This window comes from Oncorhynchus kisutch, linkage group LG5 (assembly GCF_002021735.2).
Source record: "Oncorhynchus kisutch isolate 150728-3 linkage group LG5, Okis_V2, whole genome shotgun sequence".
Lineage (NCBI taxonomy): Eukaryota > Metazoa > Chordata > Actinopteri > Salmoniformes > Salmonidae > Oncorhynchus > Oncorhynchus kisutch.
The window spans coordinates 3951503-3966348 of record NC_034178.2 but is presented as its reverse complement, the minus strand read 5'-3'; the positions used below and the strand labels follow the sequence as shown (position 1 = coordinate 3966348).

At 43.7% G+C, this 14846-nt stretch overlaps 2 protein-coding genes across 11 annotated transcripts in view; both read left to right on the top strand.

Annotated features, from left to right (window-relative positions):
- Nucleotides 1–13727, top strand: part of tubgcp3 (tubulin gamma complex component 3) — a 31265-nt gene extending 17538 nt beyond the window's left edge. For 2 of the 3 annotated variants that reach the window (XM_031824158.1, XM_031824157.1), the window contains exons 13-20: nt 638–827; nt 945–1080; nt 2363–2431; nt 4450–4585; nt 4727–5055; nt 5641–5781; nt 11354–11470; nt 11730–13727. In XM_031824158.1, coding sequence (XP_031680018.1) covers nt 638–827; nt 945–1080; nt 2363–2431; nt 4450–4585; nt 4727–5055; nt 5641–5781; nt 11354–11470; nt 11730–11891 — 1280 coding nt within the window. In that variant the 3' untranslated portion in view covers nt 11892–13727. The remainder of the gene's footprint in view (nt 1–637; nt 828–944; nt 1081–2362; nt 2432–4449; nt 4586–4726; nt 5056–5640; nt 5782–11353; nt 11471–11729) is intronic. The other variant, XM_031824159.1, reaches the window with a different exon arrangement.
- Nucleotides 13728–13876: 149 nt separating this feature from the next.
- LOC109890362 (guanine nucleotide exchange factor DBS) overlaps nt 13877–14846 on the top strand; it is a 67227-nt gene continuing 66257 nt past the window's right edge. For all 8 annotated transcript variants that reach the window (XM_031824146.1, XM_031824147.1, XM_031824152.1 and 5 more), the window contains exon 1: nt 13877–13993. The gene's annotated coding sequence lies outside the window, so the exon portion shown is untranslated. The remainder of the gene's footprint in view (nt 13994–14846) is intronic.

The following is a 14846-nucleotide window of genomic DNA, read 5'->3' as shown; positions in this document are numbered from 1 at the left end:
CCAACACAATGTGAAAGGGGCCTGTCAGTGGCTAGCTCAATACAACACAGGCATTTGGTGTTTGGTACACATTGTTCATAATATACCTCCAGAGAGTGTGTATTGAGCAGGCAGTGTCTTTCGACAGAGTAGAGAAGCCTTGGTCTTGCCATAGTAGTGTTTGTAGCTAGTGAGAGCAGAGCCGCATTGATCTGTTTGGCATCAGAACTGGTTGTACTGTTATGGTACTTACTGTCGTATCGACTGGATTTAGTCTCGCTCCTCTCTCTGTCGCTGATCAATGGTTTTACAGTTCCTTCCTTAGCCTCGTCCTTGAGGGGAATGACTGCATACTGACTGGCGTTGGAAGGGGAGGGGTTGTATTTTTAACCTGTCTGTCCCAAATGCCACCCTTTTCCCTTTTATAGTGCACTACTTCTGACCATAACCTTACGGGTTAAAGGTAGTGCATTATGAAGCCCCCGGTCAAAAGTAGTGCATTATAAAGCGAATAGGGTGCTATTTGGGATGCAGACTCTATCTTGAATTATAGATACAGAGTTCAGCAAACGGTCTGAGAGATGAGTTTAATATGCATCATGTAGTGCCAACTCCAGTACCCACATAATGACCACAGATAATAACTCTCTCTCTGTAGCCGCAGAGCTGTTATCAGACCTGGAGGGGGCGTTCCAGGGGAAGATAGATGCAGCCTACTTTGAAACCAGCAAGTACCTGCTGAATGTGCTCAACCAGAACTATCTGCTGCTGGAGCACCTGCAGGCCATGAGACGATACCTGCTGCTGGGCCAGGGAGACTTCATACGCCACCTCATGGACCTGCTAAAGTTCGTACACACATACACACACACACAGGTGTACAGACAGATGGGTACGCACAAATACACACCCACCCACCCCATCCTACATGTCATATATATTGACGTTAGTGTTTGTCCCTTCAGACCAGAGCTGGCCCGCCCAGCCACCACTCTGTACCAACACAACCTGACAGGCATCCTGGAGACAGCCGTGAGGGCCACCAACGCCCAGTATGACAACGCTGAGATCCTCAAGAGACTGGACGTACGCCTGCTGGAGGTAGGCTGCAGCTCATACCATTACTACTGTCATAGGCTACAGCTCATACCATTACTACTGTCATAGGCTGCATCTCATACCATTTCTACTGTTATAGGCTACAGCTCATACCATTACTACTGTCATAGGCTACAGTTCATACCATTTCTACTGTCATAGGCTGCAGCTCATACAATTTCTACTGTCATAGGCTGCAGCTCATACCATTATTACTTTCATAGGCTGCAGCTCATACCATTACTACTCTCATAGGCTGCAGCTCATACCATTACTACTGTTATAGGCTACAGCTCATACCATTACTACTGTCATAGGCTACAGCTCATACCATTATTACTGTCATAGGCTACAGCTCATACCATTATTACTGTCATAGGCTGCAGCTCATACCATTACTACTGTCATAGGCTGCAGCTCATACCATTACTACTGTCATAGGCTGCAGCTCATACCATTTCTACTGTTATAGGCTACAGCTCATACCATTACTACTGTCATAGGCTACAGTTCATACCATTTCTACTGTCATAGGCTGCAGCTCATACCATTTCTACTGTCATAGGCTACAGCTCATACCATTTCTACTGTCATAGGCTACAGCTCATACCATTACTACTGTCATAGGCTACAGCTCATACCATTACTACTGTCATAGGCTACAGCTCATACCATTTCCACTGTCATAGGCTACAGCTCATACCATTACTACTGTCATAGGCTACAGTTCATACCATTACTACTATCATATGCTACAGCTCATACCATTACTACTGTCATAGGCTACAGCTCATACCATTTCCACTGTCATAGGCTACAGCTCATACCATTACTACTGTCATAGGCTACAGCTCATACCATTACTACTGTCATAGGCTACATCTCATACCATTACTGCTGTCATAGGCTGCAGCTCATACCATTACTGCTGTCATAGGCTACAGTTCATACCATTACTACTGTCATAGGCTACAGCTCATTCCATTACTACTGTCATAGGCTACAGTTCATACCATTACTACTATCATATGCTACAGCTCATACCATTACTACTGTCATAAGCTTTATCTCAGTGGGCTAACACGGTATTGAGTCAGGGGTTTGAAACACAACCTGGTAACCCGTTGCTCAAGACTGTTAGCCCTCTGAGCTGAAGCCTAGATGGTTGATGTCTGGATGCTGGATGTGTCAGAGTTACCTATTGGATTTCAAACTGTCAACTTGGCACCATGTTATCCCTCTGAACTAAAGCCTGGTCATCAACCCATCTGTGCTCCTTCTGTAGGTGTCTCCCGGGGATACAGGCTGGGACGTCTTCAGTTTAGACTACCACGTAGAGGGTCCTATCGCCACGGTAACCACAGCACTTTACATACATACACATAACATCCTATCTGGTGTTGCCTTGTCTCTCTCCACACACACACATACACACACAAACACACACACCGTCGCAAACAATCCAATAAGCTTCTCCTCTTCTCTCTTCATTCATCCAAAGCCCACCTGGAGCATCTGAACGTTGTTTCTTTCTGTTCCGTTATACAGTGGGGCAAAAAAAGTATTTAGTCAGCCACCAATTGTGCAAGTTCTCCCACTTAAAAAGATGAGAGAGGCCTGTAATTTTCATCATAGGTACACTTCAACTATGACAGACAAAATGAGGGGGGAAAAATCCAGAAAATCACATTGTAGGATTTCTAATGAATTTATTTGCAAATTATGGTGGAAAATAAGTATTGGTCAATAAAAAAAGTTTATCTCAATACCTTGTTATATACCCTTTGTTGGCAATGACAGAGGTCAAATGGTTTCTGTAAGTCTTCACAAGGTTTTCACACACTGTTGCTGGTATTTTGGCCCATTTCTCCATGCAGATCTCCTCTAGAGCAGTGATGTTTTGGGGCTGTTGCTGGGCAACACAGACTTTCAACTCCCTCCAAAGATTTTCTATGGGGTTGAGATCTGGAGACTGGCTAGGCCACTCCAGGACCTTGAAATGCTTCTTACGAAGCCACTCCTTCGTTGCCCGGGCGGTGTGTTTGGGAGCATTGTCATGCTGAAAGACCCAGCCACGTTTCATCTTCAATGCCCTTGCTGATGGAAGGAGGTTTTCACTCAATCTCACGATACATGGCCCCATTCATTCTTTCCTTTACACGGATCAGTCGTCCTGGTCTCTTTGCAGAAAAACAGCCCCAAATCATGATGTTTCCACCCCCATGCTTCACAGTAGGTATGGTGTTCTTTGGATGCAACTCAGCATTCTTTGTCCTCCAAATACGACGAGTTGAGTTTTTACCAAAAAGTTATATTTAGGTTTCATCTGACCATATGACATTCTCCCAATCTTTTTCTAGATCATCCAAATGCTCTCTAGCAAACTTCAGACGGGCCTGGACATGTACTGGCTTAAGCAGGGGGACATGTCTGGCACTGCAGGATTTGAGTCCCTGGCGGCATAGTGTGTTACTGATGGTAGGCTTTGTTACTTTGGTCCCAGCTCTCTGCAGGTCATTCACTAGGTCCCCCCGTGTGGTTCTGGGATTTTTGCTCACCGTTCTTGTGATCATTTTGACCCACGGGGTGAGATCTTGCGTGGAGCCCCAGATCGAGGGAGATTATCAGTGGTCTTGTATGTCTTCCATTTCCTAATAATTGCTCCCACAGTTGATTTCCTCAAACCAAGCTGCTTACCTATTGCAGATTCAGTCTTCCCAGCCTGGTGCAGGTCTACAATTTTTTTCTGGTGTCCTTTGACAGCTCTTTGGTGTTGGCCATAGTGGAGTTTGGAGTGTGACTGTTTGAGGTTGTGGTAACAAGTTCAAACAGGCGCCATTAATACAGGTAACGAGTGGAGGACAGAGGAGCCTGTGAGAACCAGAAATCTTGCTTCTTTGTAGGTGACCAAATACTTGTTTTCCACAATAATATGCTAATTCATTCATTAAAAATCCTACAATGTGATTTTCTGGAGAGAAAAAAATCTCATTTTGTCTGTCATAGTTGAAGTGTACCTATGATGAAAATTACAGGCCTCTCTCATCTTTTTAAGTGGGAGAACTTGCACAATTGGTGGCTGACTAAATACTTTTTTGCCCCACTGTACATGTTCATTCAAAGGCCACCAGTCAGCCATGTTAGATGAAGTCAAGTGCTGGCTGGTTTTGTGTTGTTCTGTGATGTGGTGAGAGAACATGTGTAAATGCTGTGCTACCCTGTGACAGGTGTTCACGCTCTCTCTCTCTCTTCACGCTGTCTCCTTTGTCTTTCTCTCTGTCTAATTTGTCTCTCTCTCTCTCTCTCTCTTTCTCTCCTTTGTCTCTCTCTCTTCTTGCTTTCTGTTTCTCTTGCTGGTTCTGGCTGTGGCAGGTGTTCACACGGGAGTGCATGAGCCACTACCTGCGGGTGTTCAACTTCCTGTGGCGAGCCAAGCGTATGGAGTACATCCTCACCGACATCTGGAAGGGACAGATGTGTAATGCCAAGCTGCTTAAGAGCATGCCAGGTGAACACACACACACACATGCACGCACGCACACACACACACACAACCATGCAATTCCATCTCACCTCCAGCAGAGAGAGTCATGTACCGAAGAGCTGTAGATAAGGCAGCCAGGGTAACATGTTAGATGTTGTGTTACAGAGCTGTCTGGCGTGCTGCACCAGTGCCACATCCTGGCCAATGAGATGGTCCACTTCATCCACCAGATGCAGTACTACATCACCTTCGAGGTCAGGGGCCGTACTTTCTTTTCTTCTTCCTCTCTAATCTTCTCACTCCTCTCACACTCTCCCTCCTCCCCTGTCTGTCTGGGTCTCTGGCTGTGTGTGTGTGTACAGGTGCTAGAGTGTTGTTGGGATGAGTTGTGGAACAAGGTAGAGAAGGCCCAGGATCTAGACCACATCATCGCTGCCCATGAAGGATTCTTAGACTCTGTCATCTCCCGCTGCCTACTGGACACCAACAGCAGGGTGAGACACACACACACGCACACACACACACACACATATGCTCATACACTCTAACAGGCACTTACTGACATCCACTTCTCTTTTACCTGCACTGTTGGCGCTTAAAGGGATACTTCGGGATGTTGGCAATGAGGCCCTTTATCTATTTTCCCCAGAGTCAGATGAACTTGTGGATACATGAACAGAACAGATGAACTACATGAACAGATGAACTTGTTTTTGTGTCCAGGTTGAAGGAAGTTGAAGGTAGTTTCGTGACCCAATGCTAACTAGTCTTACCGCAATGACTGGAAGTTTATGCGTATCTACTAGCATGCTAGCAGATACCCATAGATTTTGTCATTGTGCTAACGCAAGTTAGCAATTGCGCTAGCGGTAGGTAGTAACTTCCTTCAAAGTGCACGCAGAGACTTAACAAATGGTATCAGCGAGTACATCTGACTCTGGGGAATTAGATGAAGGGTCTCATTGCCAAAATCTCTAAGTATCCCTTTAAGAATTTCCCTGTACCCAGCTATTACATCTGCGACCCTGTACATGTGACTAATAAACTCTGTCATCTAAAAAGTTTTACTCTCCCGCTAGTCCTTGTTGAACCAGCTGAGGGCGATCTTTGACCAGATCATAGAGTTCCAGAGTGCCCAGGACTCTCTGTACCGCTCTGCCCTGGAGGAACTCACCCTGCGGCTGCAGTACGAGGAGCGGAAGAAGCAGAGGGATTCTGAGGTAGAAGGATCGGGGCTTGAAGTGGACTGAAATGGGTGCCAGCATTTAGGGCTGTTACGGTGACCGTATTACCGCCACACCGGCAGTCATGAGGGCAGTCAAATTCCACAGGACTGATTAGTCAGGGTAATTAGGCTTCTCCAAGCTCTGATGCTGCTGTTCATTAGTAGTCTACTAAACTTGCTAACTGCCTGGTACTCAGCACTCTAAAATCAATGCAAACGTAATTGAAAATCTAATCAAACACTTCATGAGAGCTCATGTTGCGCAAACACTTCTATAGGCTATGCAATTGTGTGAGAAAACAGAGTGATGGCTTCTATTAAAAAGAGGAGGATCCCATCAGCTTTCTATTGGCTAGGCCTACTATATTTTATTTTTTAAACTTTCCTAATATTAAGCACATTGCTTATATGTACAACAAGAGTATAGCCTACTGGCTGGCATGAAAATAAACGCGTCCTCCATTTGCTATTTAAGTGCCTAGATTTTTATCCCTCTGCCCCAGTTTGGAGACAGGTGCATGATAATGGTCCATTCTAAATGAAAACAGATTTCACATATTATTTAGTATATGTAAAGACCAGATTAAATCAAGAATAGTTTGATGGGTGACAATATTAGCCTTTCACTTAAGAATGATATATTATCACTTTCTTTTGCAACTTTTTCAATCATAGTCCCACACCTCATGTAGCATAGCCCATAGGCCTATATGTTTTGATAAGTTTTGTATCACAACTAAAGTGGCCAAATAACTTCTTAATATTAAGCACATTAATTCGCTTTACAATGGGTGTTGAGCCTAACTGGCATAAATACGCAGCGCCGGAGTTTCAAGTTTGGGGAAGATCATTTTCACCATAAAAATGCACCTTTTTATAATAAAAGCATTACATGCATAATCTAACTTTTGATAATGGTGTTTTCCAGTTAATGGAACATTTGAGCTTGTAGCCGTGTGCGCATTGCTGTGGTTATAATGTGAGGAAATAGCCTAATAGTTTATCAACAATTTAAGCTAAATGTTCTGATCTGTTGAGTCAGCCTCATTGCCTAAAAAGAAATGTTTCTTTGATGCAAGAGGTTGTATTAATTTGATCTATCACATCCCACAACTGTCCCAGACGGTTTGAAATATTTATTTCTCACACAAAATATAGAATAGGTCAACATTTGTACTCTGGGGGATAGTAGATTGACATAAGCTAGTGCTTTTGCTGTTCGTTAGGCCTACTCATCTTGTTGGCTGACGTAAAGTAAATGTGGACAGTTCTTCCAATATCTTCAATATGCACCTCGGAATTGGATAAGGATGGGTGCAGTTGCGCCCCCGATGTGTCTGTCTTCACTTGTAGCCTGTGAGAAAGACTAGATCACGTGACAGAGAGCCGAGTGAGAGTTGCTTTTTTTAGGGGCATTACGGCCACACGAAAGGGATGCATTATCAAGTGCCGGTCAAATTATGAATGAGAGACTGATGAAGTGTGTACAGTCTGCACAAAAAAAACAAAGCAGAGCTCATACCTTTCAAGCAACTTTTCTCAAATCATCATTAGTCGCATCATGCAGCCTTAGAATGTATTAAAAATCAAAACATACAGCCCAACATTTGTATCACAACTAAAGGTACATAAATAACTCTAAATTAAGCATATAGGAGTACCTATTTCTTTGTTAATTGCTCAACACAGAATAGCCCATGTGGGCGTTTGGAGAAAGCATCCTTTATGCTTTATTTAGCTTTGTTCAATTGTATTCTTCATACTATAAAAAACTATAAAATAATGCCACAGAATTCTAAGCAAATCTTGTCTGCTAAATGAGTGTAGCCCACAGCCATTTGGCATAGCCAGATCAGGACCTTTCATAAGGACAACTCAGAGTATGCTATTCTGTTCTTCTGAAATAGACATTTATCATATGTTTCTTTAGACCTGTCTAAAATAAATAATGGATTTATTGTGAAGGTGTGGGCTGTATTACATGGATTTATTAGACTTTTTGAAATGTAGACGTTCCAAAGGTCTGCATCGGTGTGGAAGCCAGGAGATGCTGAGTGTGTTAATGTTCATTAACAGTCTGTTACTGTGAGACTGGCAGTTATTTGCTTGACAATCACAGGCTGACAAAGTTTATATTTAGGTTCCGGTACTCTGCAATATTTTTAAGCCAATATTCTATAAGAGGTGCCGGTACTCAAGCAGTAGAACATTTTGAGGTGTTGGTATTCAGTACCGGTGTGTACTGGCCCAATTCAACTACTTGTAATGATGATAACTTTTAGTTATAGAGCGCAATTGGAGGAACATGTAGTCTTCAGAGTCCCATGTCCTGTTTGTTCTAAGTCGTCTGGAACCCAGCCAGGGGCCAACTCAAGTTCCCCCCTTAATGGCCATTGGACATGCTGGTGGTGTTGTCATTCTATTGATTTAACAGGCCCTGAGCATCAGACTATTAAACTCTAAGTGTTAGAAAAACAAACACAGCCTCGGCATTTGCCAAGTTTCTCTTTTAATAGCTTGTAAATAAGACTGGGGTCCCAAGGTAAGAGGGTTTGGGGTGACAGAAGCTGTTGGTCAGTGATGGGGGGGGGATATTGGATTTCATATTAACTTTAAATATTGGCCGTTGAGTGTGTTTACTTGAATGAGAAGTATGTGAGTAGAGAAGACGTTGAAGGTCATGTCTCTATGGGGAGAATGCTGGGGTCATAGAGTGGGAATCTGTAACAGTTTAGTGTGGGTGTTAGTTACTCTTTCAAATAAAATTGTATTAGTCACATGCGCCGAATACAACAGGTGTAGACCTTACAGTGAAATGCTGAATACAACAGGTGTAGACCTTACAGTGAAATGCTGAATACAACAGGTGTAGACCTTACAGTGAAATGCTGAATACAACAGCTGTAGACCTTACAGTGAAATGCTGAATACAACAGGTGTAGACCTTACAGTGAAATGCTGAATACAACAGGTGTAGACCTTACAGTGAAATGCTGAATACAACAGGTGTAGACCTTACAGTGAAATGCTGAATACAACAGGTGTAGACCTTACAGTGAAATGCTGAATACAACAGGTGTAGACCTTACAGTGAAATGCTGAATACAACAGGTGTAGACCTTACAGTGAAATGCTGAATACAACAGGTGTAGACCTTACAGTGAAATGCTGAATACAACAGGTGTAGACCTTACAGTGAAATGCTGAATACAACAGGTGTAGACCTTACAGTGAAATGCTGAATACAACAGGTGTAGACCTTACAGTGAAATGCTGAATACAACAGGTGTAGACCTTACAGTGAAATGCTGAATACAACAGGTGTAGACCTTACAGTGAAATGCTGAATACAACAGGTGTAGACCTTACAGTGAAATGCTGAATACAACAGGTGTAGACCTTACAGTGAAATGCTGAATACAACAGGTGTAGACCTTACAGTGAAATGCTGAATACAACAGGTGTAGACCTTACAGTGAAATGCTGAATACAACAGGTGTAGACCTTACAGTGAAATGCTGAATACAACAGGTGTAGACCTTACAGTGAAATGCTGAATACAACAGGTGTAGACCTTACAGTGAAATGCTGAATACAACAGGTGTAGACCTTACAGTGAAATGCTGAATACAACAGGTGTAGACCTTACAGTGAAATGCTGAATACAACAGGTGTAGACCTTACAGTGAAATGCTGAATACAACAGGTGTAGACCTTACAGTGAAATGCTGAATACAACAGGTGTAGACCTTACAGTGAAATGCTGAATACAACAGGTGTAGACCTTACAGTGAAATGCTGAATACAACAGGTGTAGACCTTACAGTGAAATGCTGAATACAACAGGTGTAGACCTTACAGTGAAATGCTGAATACAACAGGTGTAGACCTTACAGTGAAATGCTGAATACAACAGGTGTAGACCTTACAGTGAAATGCTGAATACAACAGGTGTAGACCTTACAGTGAAATGCTGAATACAACAGGTGTAGACCTTACAGTGAAATGCTGAATACAACGGGTGTAGACCTTACAGTGAAATGCTGAATACAACAGCTGTAGACCTTACAGTGAAATGCTGAATACAACAGGTGTAGACCTTACAGTGAAATGCTGAATACAACAGGTGTAGACCTTACAGTGAAATGCTTACTTACAAGCCCCGAACCAATAATGCAGTTAAAAAAAAAATACAGATAAGAAATAAAAGTAACAAGTAATTTAAAGAGCAGCAGTAAAATAACCAGACTATATACAGGGGGTACAGAGTCAATGTGCGGGGGCACCGGTTAGTTGAGGTAATATGTACATGTAGGTAGAGTTATTAAAGTGACTATGCATAGATGATAACAACAGAGAGTAGCAGCGGTGTAAAAGAGAGGGGGGGGGGGGGCAATGCAAATAGTCTGGGTAGCCATTTGATTAGATATTCAGGGGTCTTATGGCTTGGGGGTAGAAGCTGTTTAGAAGCCTCTTGGACCTAGACTTTGCGCTCCGGGACCGCTTGCCGTCTGGTAGCAGAGAGAACAGTCTATAACTAGGGTGGCTGGAGAATTTTAAGGGCCTTCCTCTGACACCGCCTGGTATAGAGATCCTGGATGGCAGGAAGTTTGGCCCCAGTGATGTACTGGGCCGTATGCACTACCCTCTGTCGTGCCTTGCGGTCGAAGGCCAAGCAGTTACCATACCAGGCAGTGATGCAACCAACTCTCGATGTTGCAGCTGTAGAACCTTTTGAGGATCTGAGGACCCATGCCAAATCTTTTCAGTCTCCTGAGGGGGAATAGGTTTTGTCGTGCCCTCTTCACAACTGTCTTGGTGTGCTTGGACCATATTAGTTTGTTGGTGATGTGGACACCACGGAACTTGAAGCTCTCAACCTGCTCCACTACAGCCCCGTCGATGAGAATGGGGACGTGCTCGGTCCTCCTTTTCCTGTGGTCCACAATCATCTCCTTTGTCTTGGTCACGTTGAGGGAGAGGTTGTTGTCCTGGCACCACACGGCCAGGTCTTTGACCTCCTCCCTATTGGCTGTCTCGTCGTTGTCGGTGATCAGGCCTTCCACTGTTGTGTCATCGGCAAACTTAATGATAGTGTTGGAGTCGTGCCTGGCCGTATAGTCATGAGTGAACAGGGAGTACAGGAGTGGACTGAGCACGCACCCCTGAGGGGCCCCTGTGCTGAGGATCAGCGTGGCGGATGTGTTGTTACCTACCCTTACCGCCTGGGGCAGCCTGTCAGGAAGTCCAGGATCCAGTTGCAGAGGGAGGTGTTTAGTCCCCTGGTCCTTAGCTTATTGATGAGCTTTGATGGCACTGTGGTGTTGAATGCTGAGCTGTAGTCAATGATAGCATTCTCACGTAGGTGTTCCTTTTGTCCAGGTGGGAAAGGGCAGTGTGGAGTGCAATAGAGATTGCATCGTCTGTGGATCTGTTGGGGCGGTATGCAAATTGGAGTGGGTCTAGGGTTTCTGGTACCACACTTTGATACCACACTGATGCTGCAACAACAAAGTTCCTTCTGAAACTTGACACCTAATGTTGCCTGTCTGTGTGTGTGTTTTTAGGGTGAGTGGGGCGTGACGGCTGAACAGGAGGCAGAGGAGAACAGGAGGATCCAAGAGTTCCAGGAAACCATACCAAAAATGCGCTCTCAGCTACGGATACTAACACACTTCTACCAGGTATGGGTCTTACTCTCTTCTCACTGCCACAGTGGCTTTCACTAGGACAGTCTGGTTGTCTGTGGTAGTGTTCAGTGGATAGGACTGTCTGGTTGTCTGTGGTAGTGTTCAGTGGATAGGACCGTCTGGTTGTCTGTGGTAGTGTTCAGTGGATAGGACTGTCTGGTTGTCTGTGGTAGTGTTCAGTGGATAGGACCGTCTGGTTGTCTGTGGTCGTGTTCAGTGTATAACATCTGTGGTTGGTTGTGCTCCTTCTCAGGGCATAGTGCAGCAGTTCTTGGTGCTGATAATGACTAGTCCAGACGAGAGCCTGCGCTTCCTCAGCTTCAGACTGGACTTCAACGAGCACTACCGGGCCAGAGACCCCCGTCTGAGGGCCTCACTGGGGGCCACCAGGGGCCGACGGCCCTCCAACATCTGACCTGACGCACACCACCATGTCACAACATAGAGACAGAGAGCCACATGGAATCTGCCTTGATAGTATTTATATATGACATGAAGATGACATCAAAGTAGGGCTAGATGGAATCTGTTGTGATGACATCACAATAGAACCAGACAGAACATTGACATCACAAAAGAGCCAGACAGAATCTGTTGCGATGACATCATAATAGAGCCAGGTGGAGATAATACTGCATTCAAAACAACTAGGAACTCTGAAATCTCCGACTTCAGGGCGTTCAAAACAACTGGGAACTCGGTAAAAAACAAACTCCAACTGGGAAAAATCGTTTTGAACGGTCACCCAACTCGGAATTCCAAGTCGGGAACTCGGGCCTCTTTCCAGAGCTCCGACTTTCCTACCAGAAGATCACTGACGTCATGATTTGACCATTTTTTTTCAGAATTCCCAGTTGTCCGTTCAGTGATCTTCAGGTCGGAAAGTCGGAGCTCTGGAAAGAGAACCCATAGGAGGATGCTGTAGTGGTGACTTCACAGATTCCATTTGGCCCTGCATTTTAACACCTCAAGACAAATAGGGCTAACTGGGATTCATTTCACTATGACATAAACAAACAGAACATTTTGAAACCCTGCCTTGGCAAATTACTCACACAAACAAACACACATGCTCAATTCACCACATACACACACACACACACACACACACACATCCACTTTTCCCACTCTTTCACAGTCCCCTCTTGGGAGGTGTGGTTTTAGAAGCCTGTCATTTTAGTAGTCTGCCTCCGCCTCCAGCTGTGTTCACCCTCACCTCTTTGAGGTGTCTGATAGGCTACCATCACCGTGTGAATTTCATTTTGTACATTTGATAATGAACAGAATGTCTTGATTTGATTGGTTTGTTTACATGTTCTGTGAATATTTTGTTTAGGTTTTCTTACTGACATGTGTTTATTTTCCATACCAGTGTCTTAAAGTCTGCGGTGTGTTTTATAACTGTTAATAAACACTGTTATAGCTGTTTAACAACTGTATTATGGAACCAACACAGCAGGCTCCCACCCACCTCTAAAGAGATTCAAAAACAATGCCCACAGCCCCTAAGGCTAAAAGACTGACAGACGTTACGATTTTATTTGTGTTTTGTATTATTTTAACTGGGTTTCTCTTGATTCTCCTTGCAGACTGTGGCCTCTGTTCTGCTTGTGAATCTGTCGTGTTGAACCAGCTCAATTCCTTAATTGTACAAGACACTCAGACAAACCTCCTGACCACTCAGACAAACCTGGGAAAATACTTTTGTCATAGTGCGACATTAAACCTTGAAGAAGCTACAAGTGAAATGGTAACTGTATGGTGACAAAACTAGCCTTTCAAAAAAAAACTATGATGGTCTATACTGTAGTATTCGGGTGCATCTCAATAGTCAGAGGTGGCTTCCTCGCCTCCCTTCCCTTTTCACTGATCCGAAAGCGATATGGAAGATGCTTACCAGGACTTGCTTTCATTCACCTGTCAACAGAGCAGATGAAGGAAAGGAGGCAATGAAGCTATTGTCTGCGTCCTAAATGGCACCATACATAATAGGGCACTATACAAAATAGGGTGCCATTTGAGATGCAGAATTAGAGATGCACCCTTTAGTGTTTTAACCTCTCCCAGCAGGCTCCCCTGTCTTTCTTTCCAATCACAAGTTCTCATCAGGGCGTGCCAAGAGAAGATGCTACTGCAATACCTCTGTCTGTAAATCCTGTCCATTGTATAGCACAGATGTATAGAAATGACATGCCATGGACACAAACATCCTGTCATCTCTTTAATAATAAAGTCAAGTTTTTTAACAATTTGTACTTCGTTTTTTGTGTCAGCATCAGGGGTGCATTCTAAGTAAACTATAAGAGGGCCTTTGTCCCCCCCAAAAAAAGGTATTTTCTAATAAATTAAATTTAATACATCACGCTCCCGGTGAGTTTTTTTTCTTTCTTGCAGGACGCTTTCAGAGTTGAGGTCTAATTAGTTTGAAGGGGGCATGTGACTTGGCCATTGTGCTGGAGTTCGAGAACGCAGCAGAACGCATGTGAAGTTATACAGTGGAAATCCACGATATAGCAGGTAAGTTTACTTAAATAGTTAACATTGAAGTGATTTTAGAACCTTGGAAAGTAGTCGACATGAACCGGGCAGACTTTCAGATCATGTTTTCTAGGTAGGTAGAACTTGACGCACAGACTTGTCAATGTCAATTCCCGCTTGTTTGAATCTAGTAAGTAAATCATGTTTAGACAACTGTCATGGTTAGAAAACAAACAATATTACAGATAACTGGAGTATACAGTAGTAGTAGCTACACTTGTGCTAGCTAGACACTTCCAACAAGAGCAGTCTTAAGATATTTGAGGTAGAAGGAGTTTGAGTATTTAACCATGTGGTGGCAGTGTAGCTCAATAAATGCGAGATAATGACGTTTAGTACTGATTCATTGATTGATCGCTCATGTTGATCTGTGAAACCATGGATTCCCTTTTCTATCCACAATATGATACGTAGTCAGCTCTCAAGTATTTTGCTGTGTGTTGGAGTAGAATAGACAGTCACAGAGCAGCTTTATTAAGTAGCGATATATTTAGTAGGAGAGGTGTCACAATGTCAATGCATGTCTCACTGCAGCCTGGCTCTATTTGGACACGTCACAAGACCCATGACACTATGTCCCCCCCCATTGAGATGAATGGCGTTCTTGTTCTTTACACTAACTCACTTTGTTTCATTAGTATCCCTGTTTGTTGTCTGTGTTCTGGTGCCTGTGTGTCTGTTGCTGGTGGCAAACTTAATTAGCTGATCTCGGGATCAGTATATTTAATAAAATGCTTTATAGCTCTGAACCATAGATGCATCGTCTGATCCACTACAGCCACTGGCAGGCAGAGTGGAGGAGGGGGTGAAAGACCATTTAAGATGACGTGAA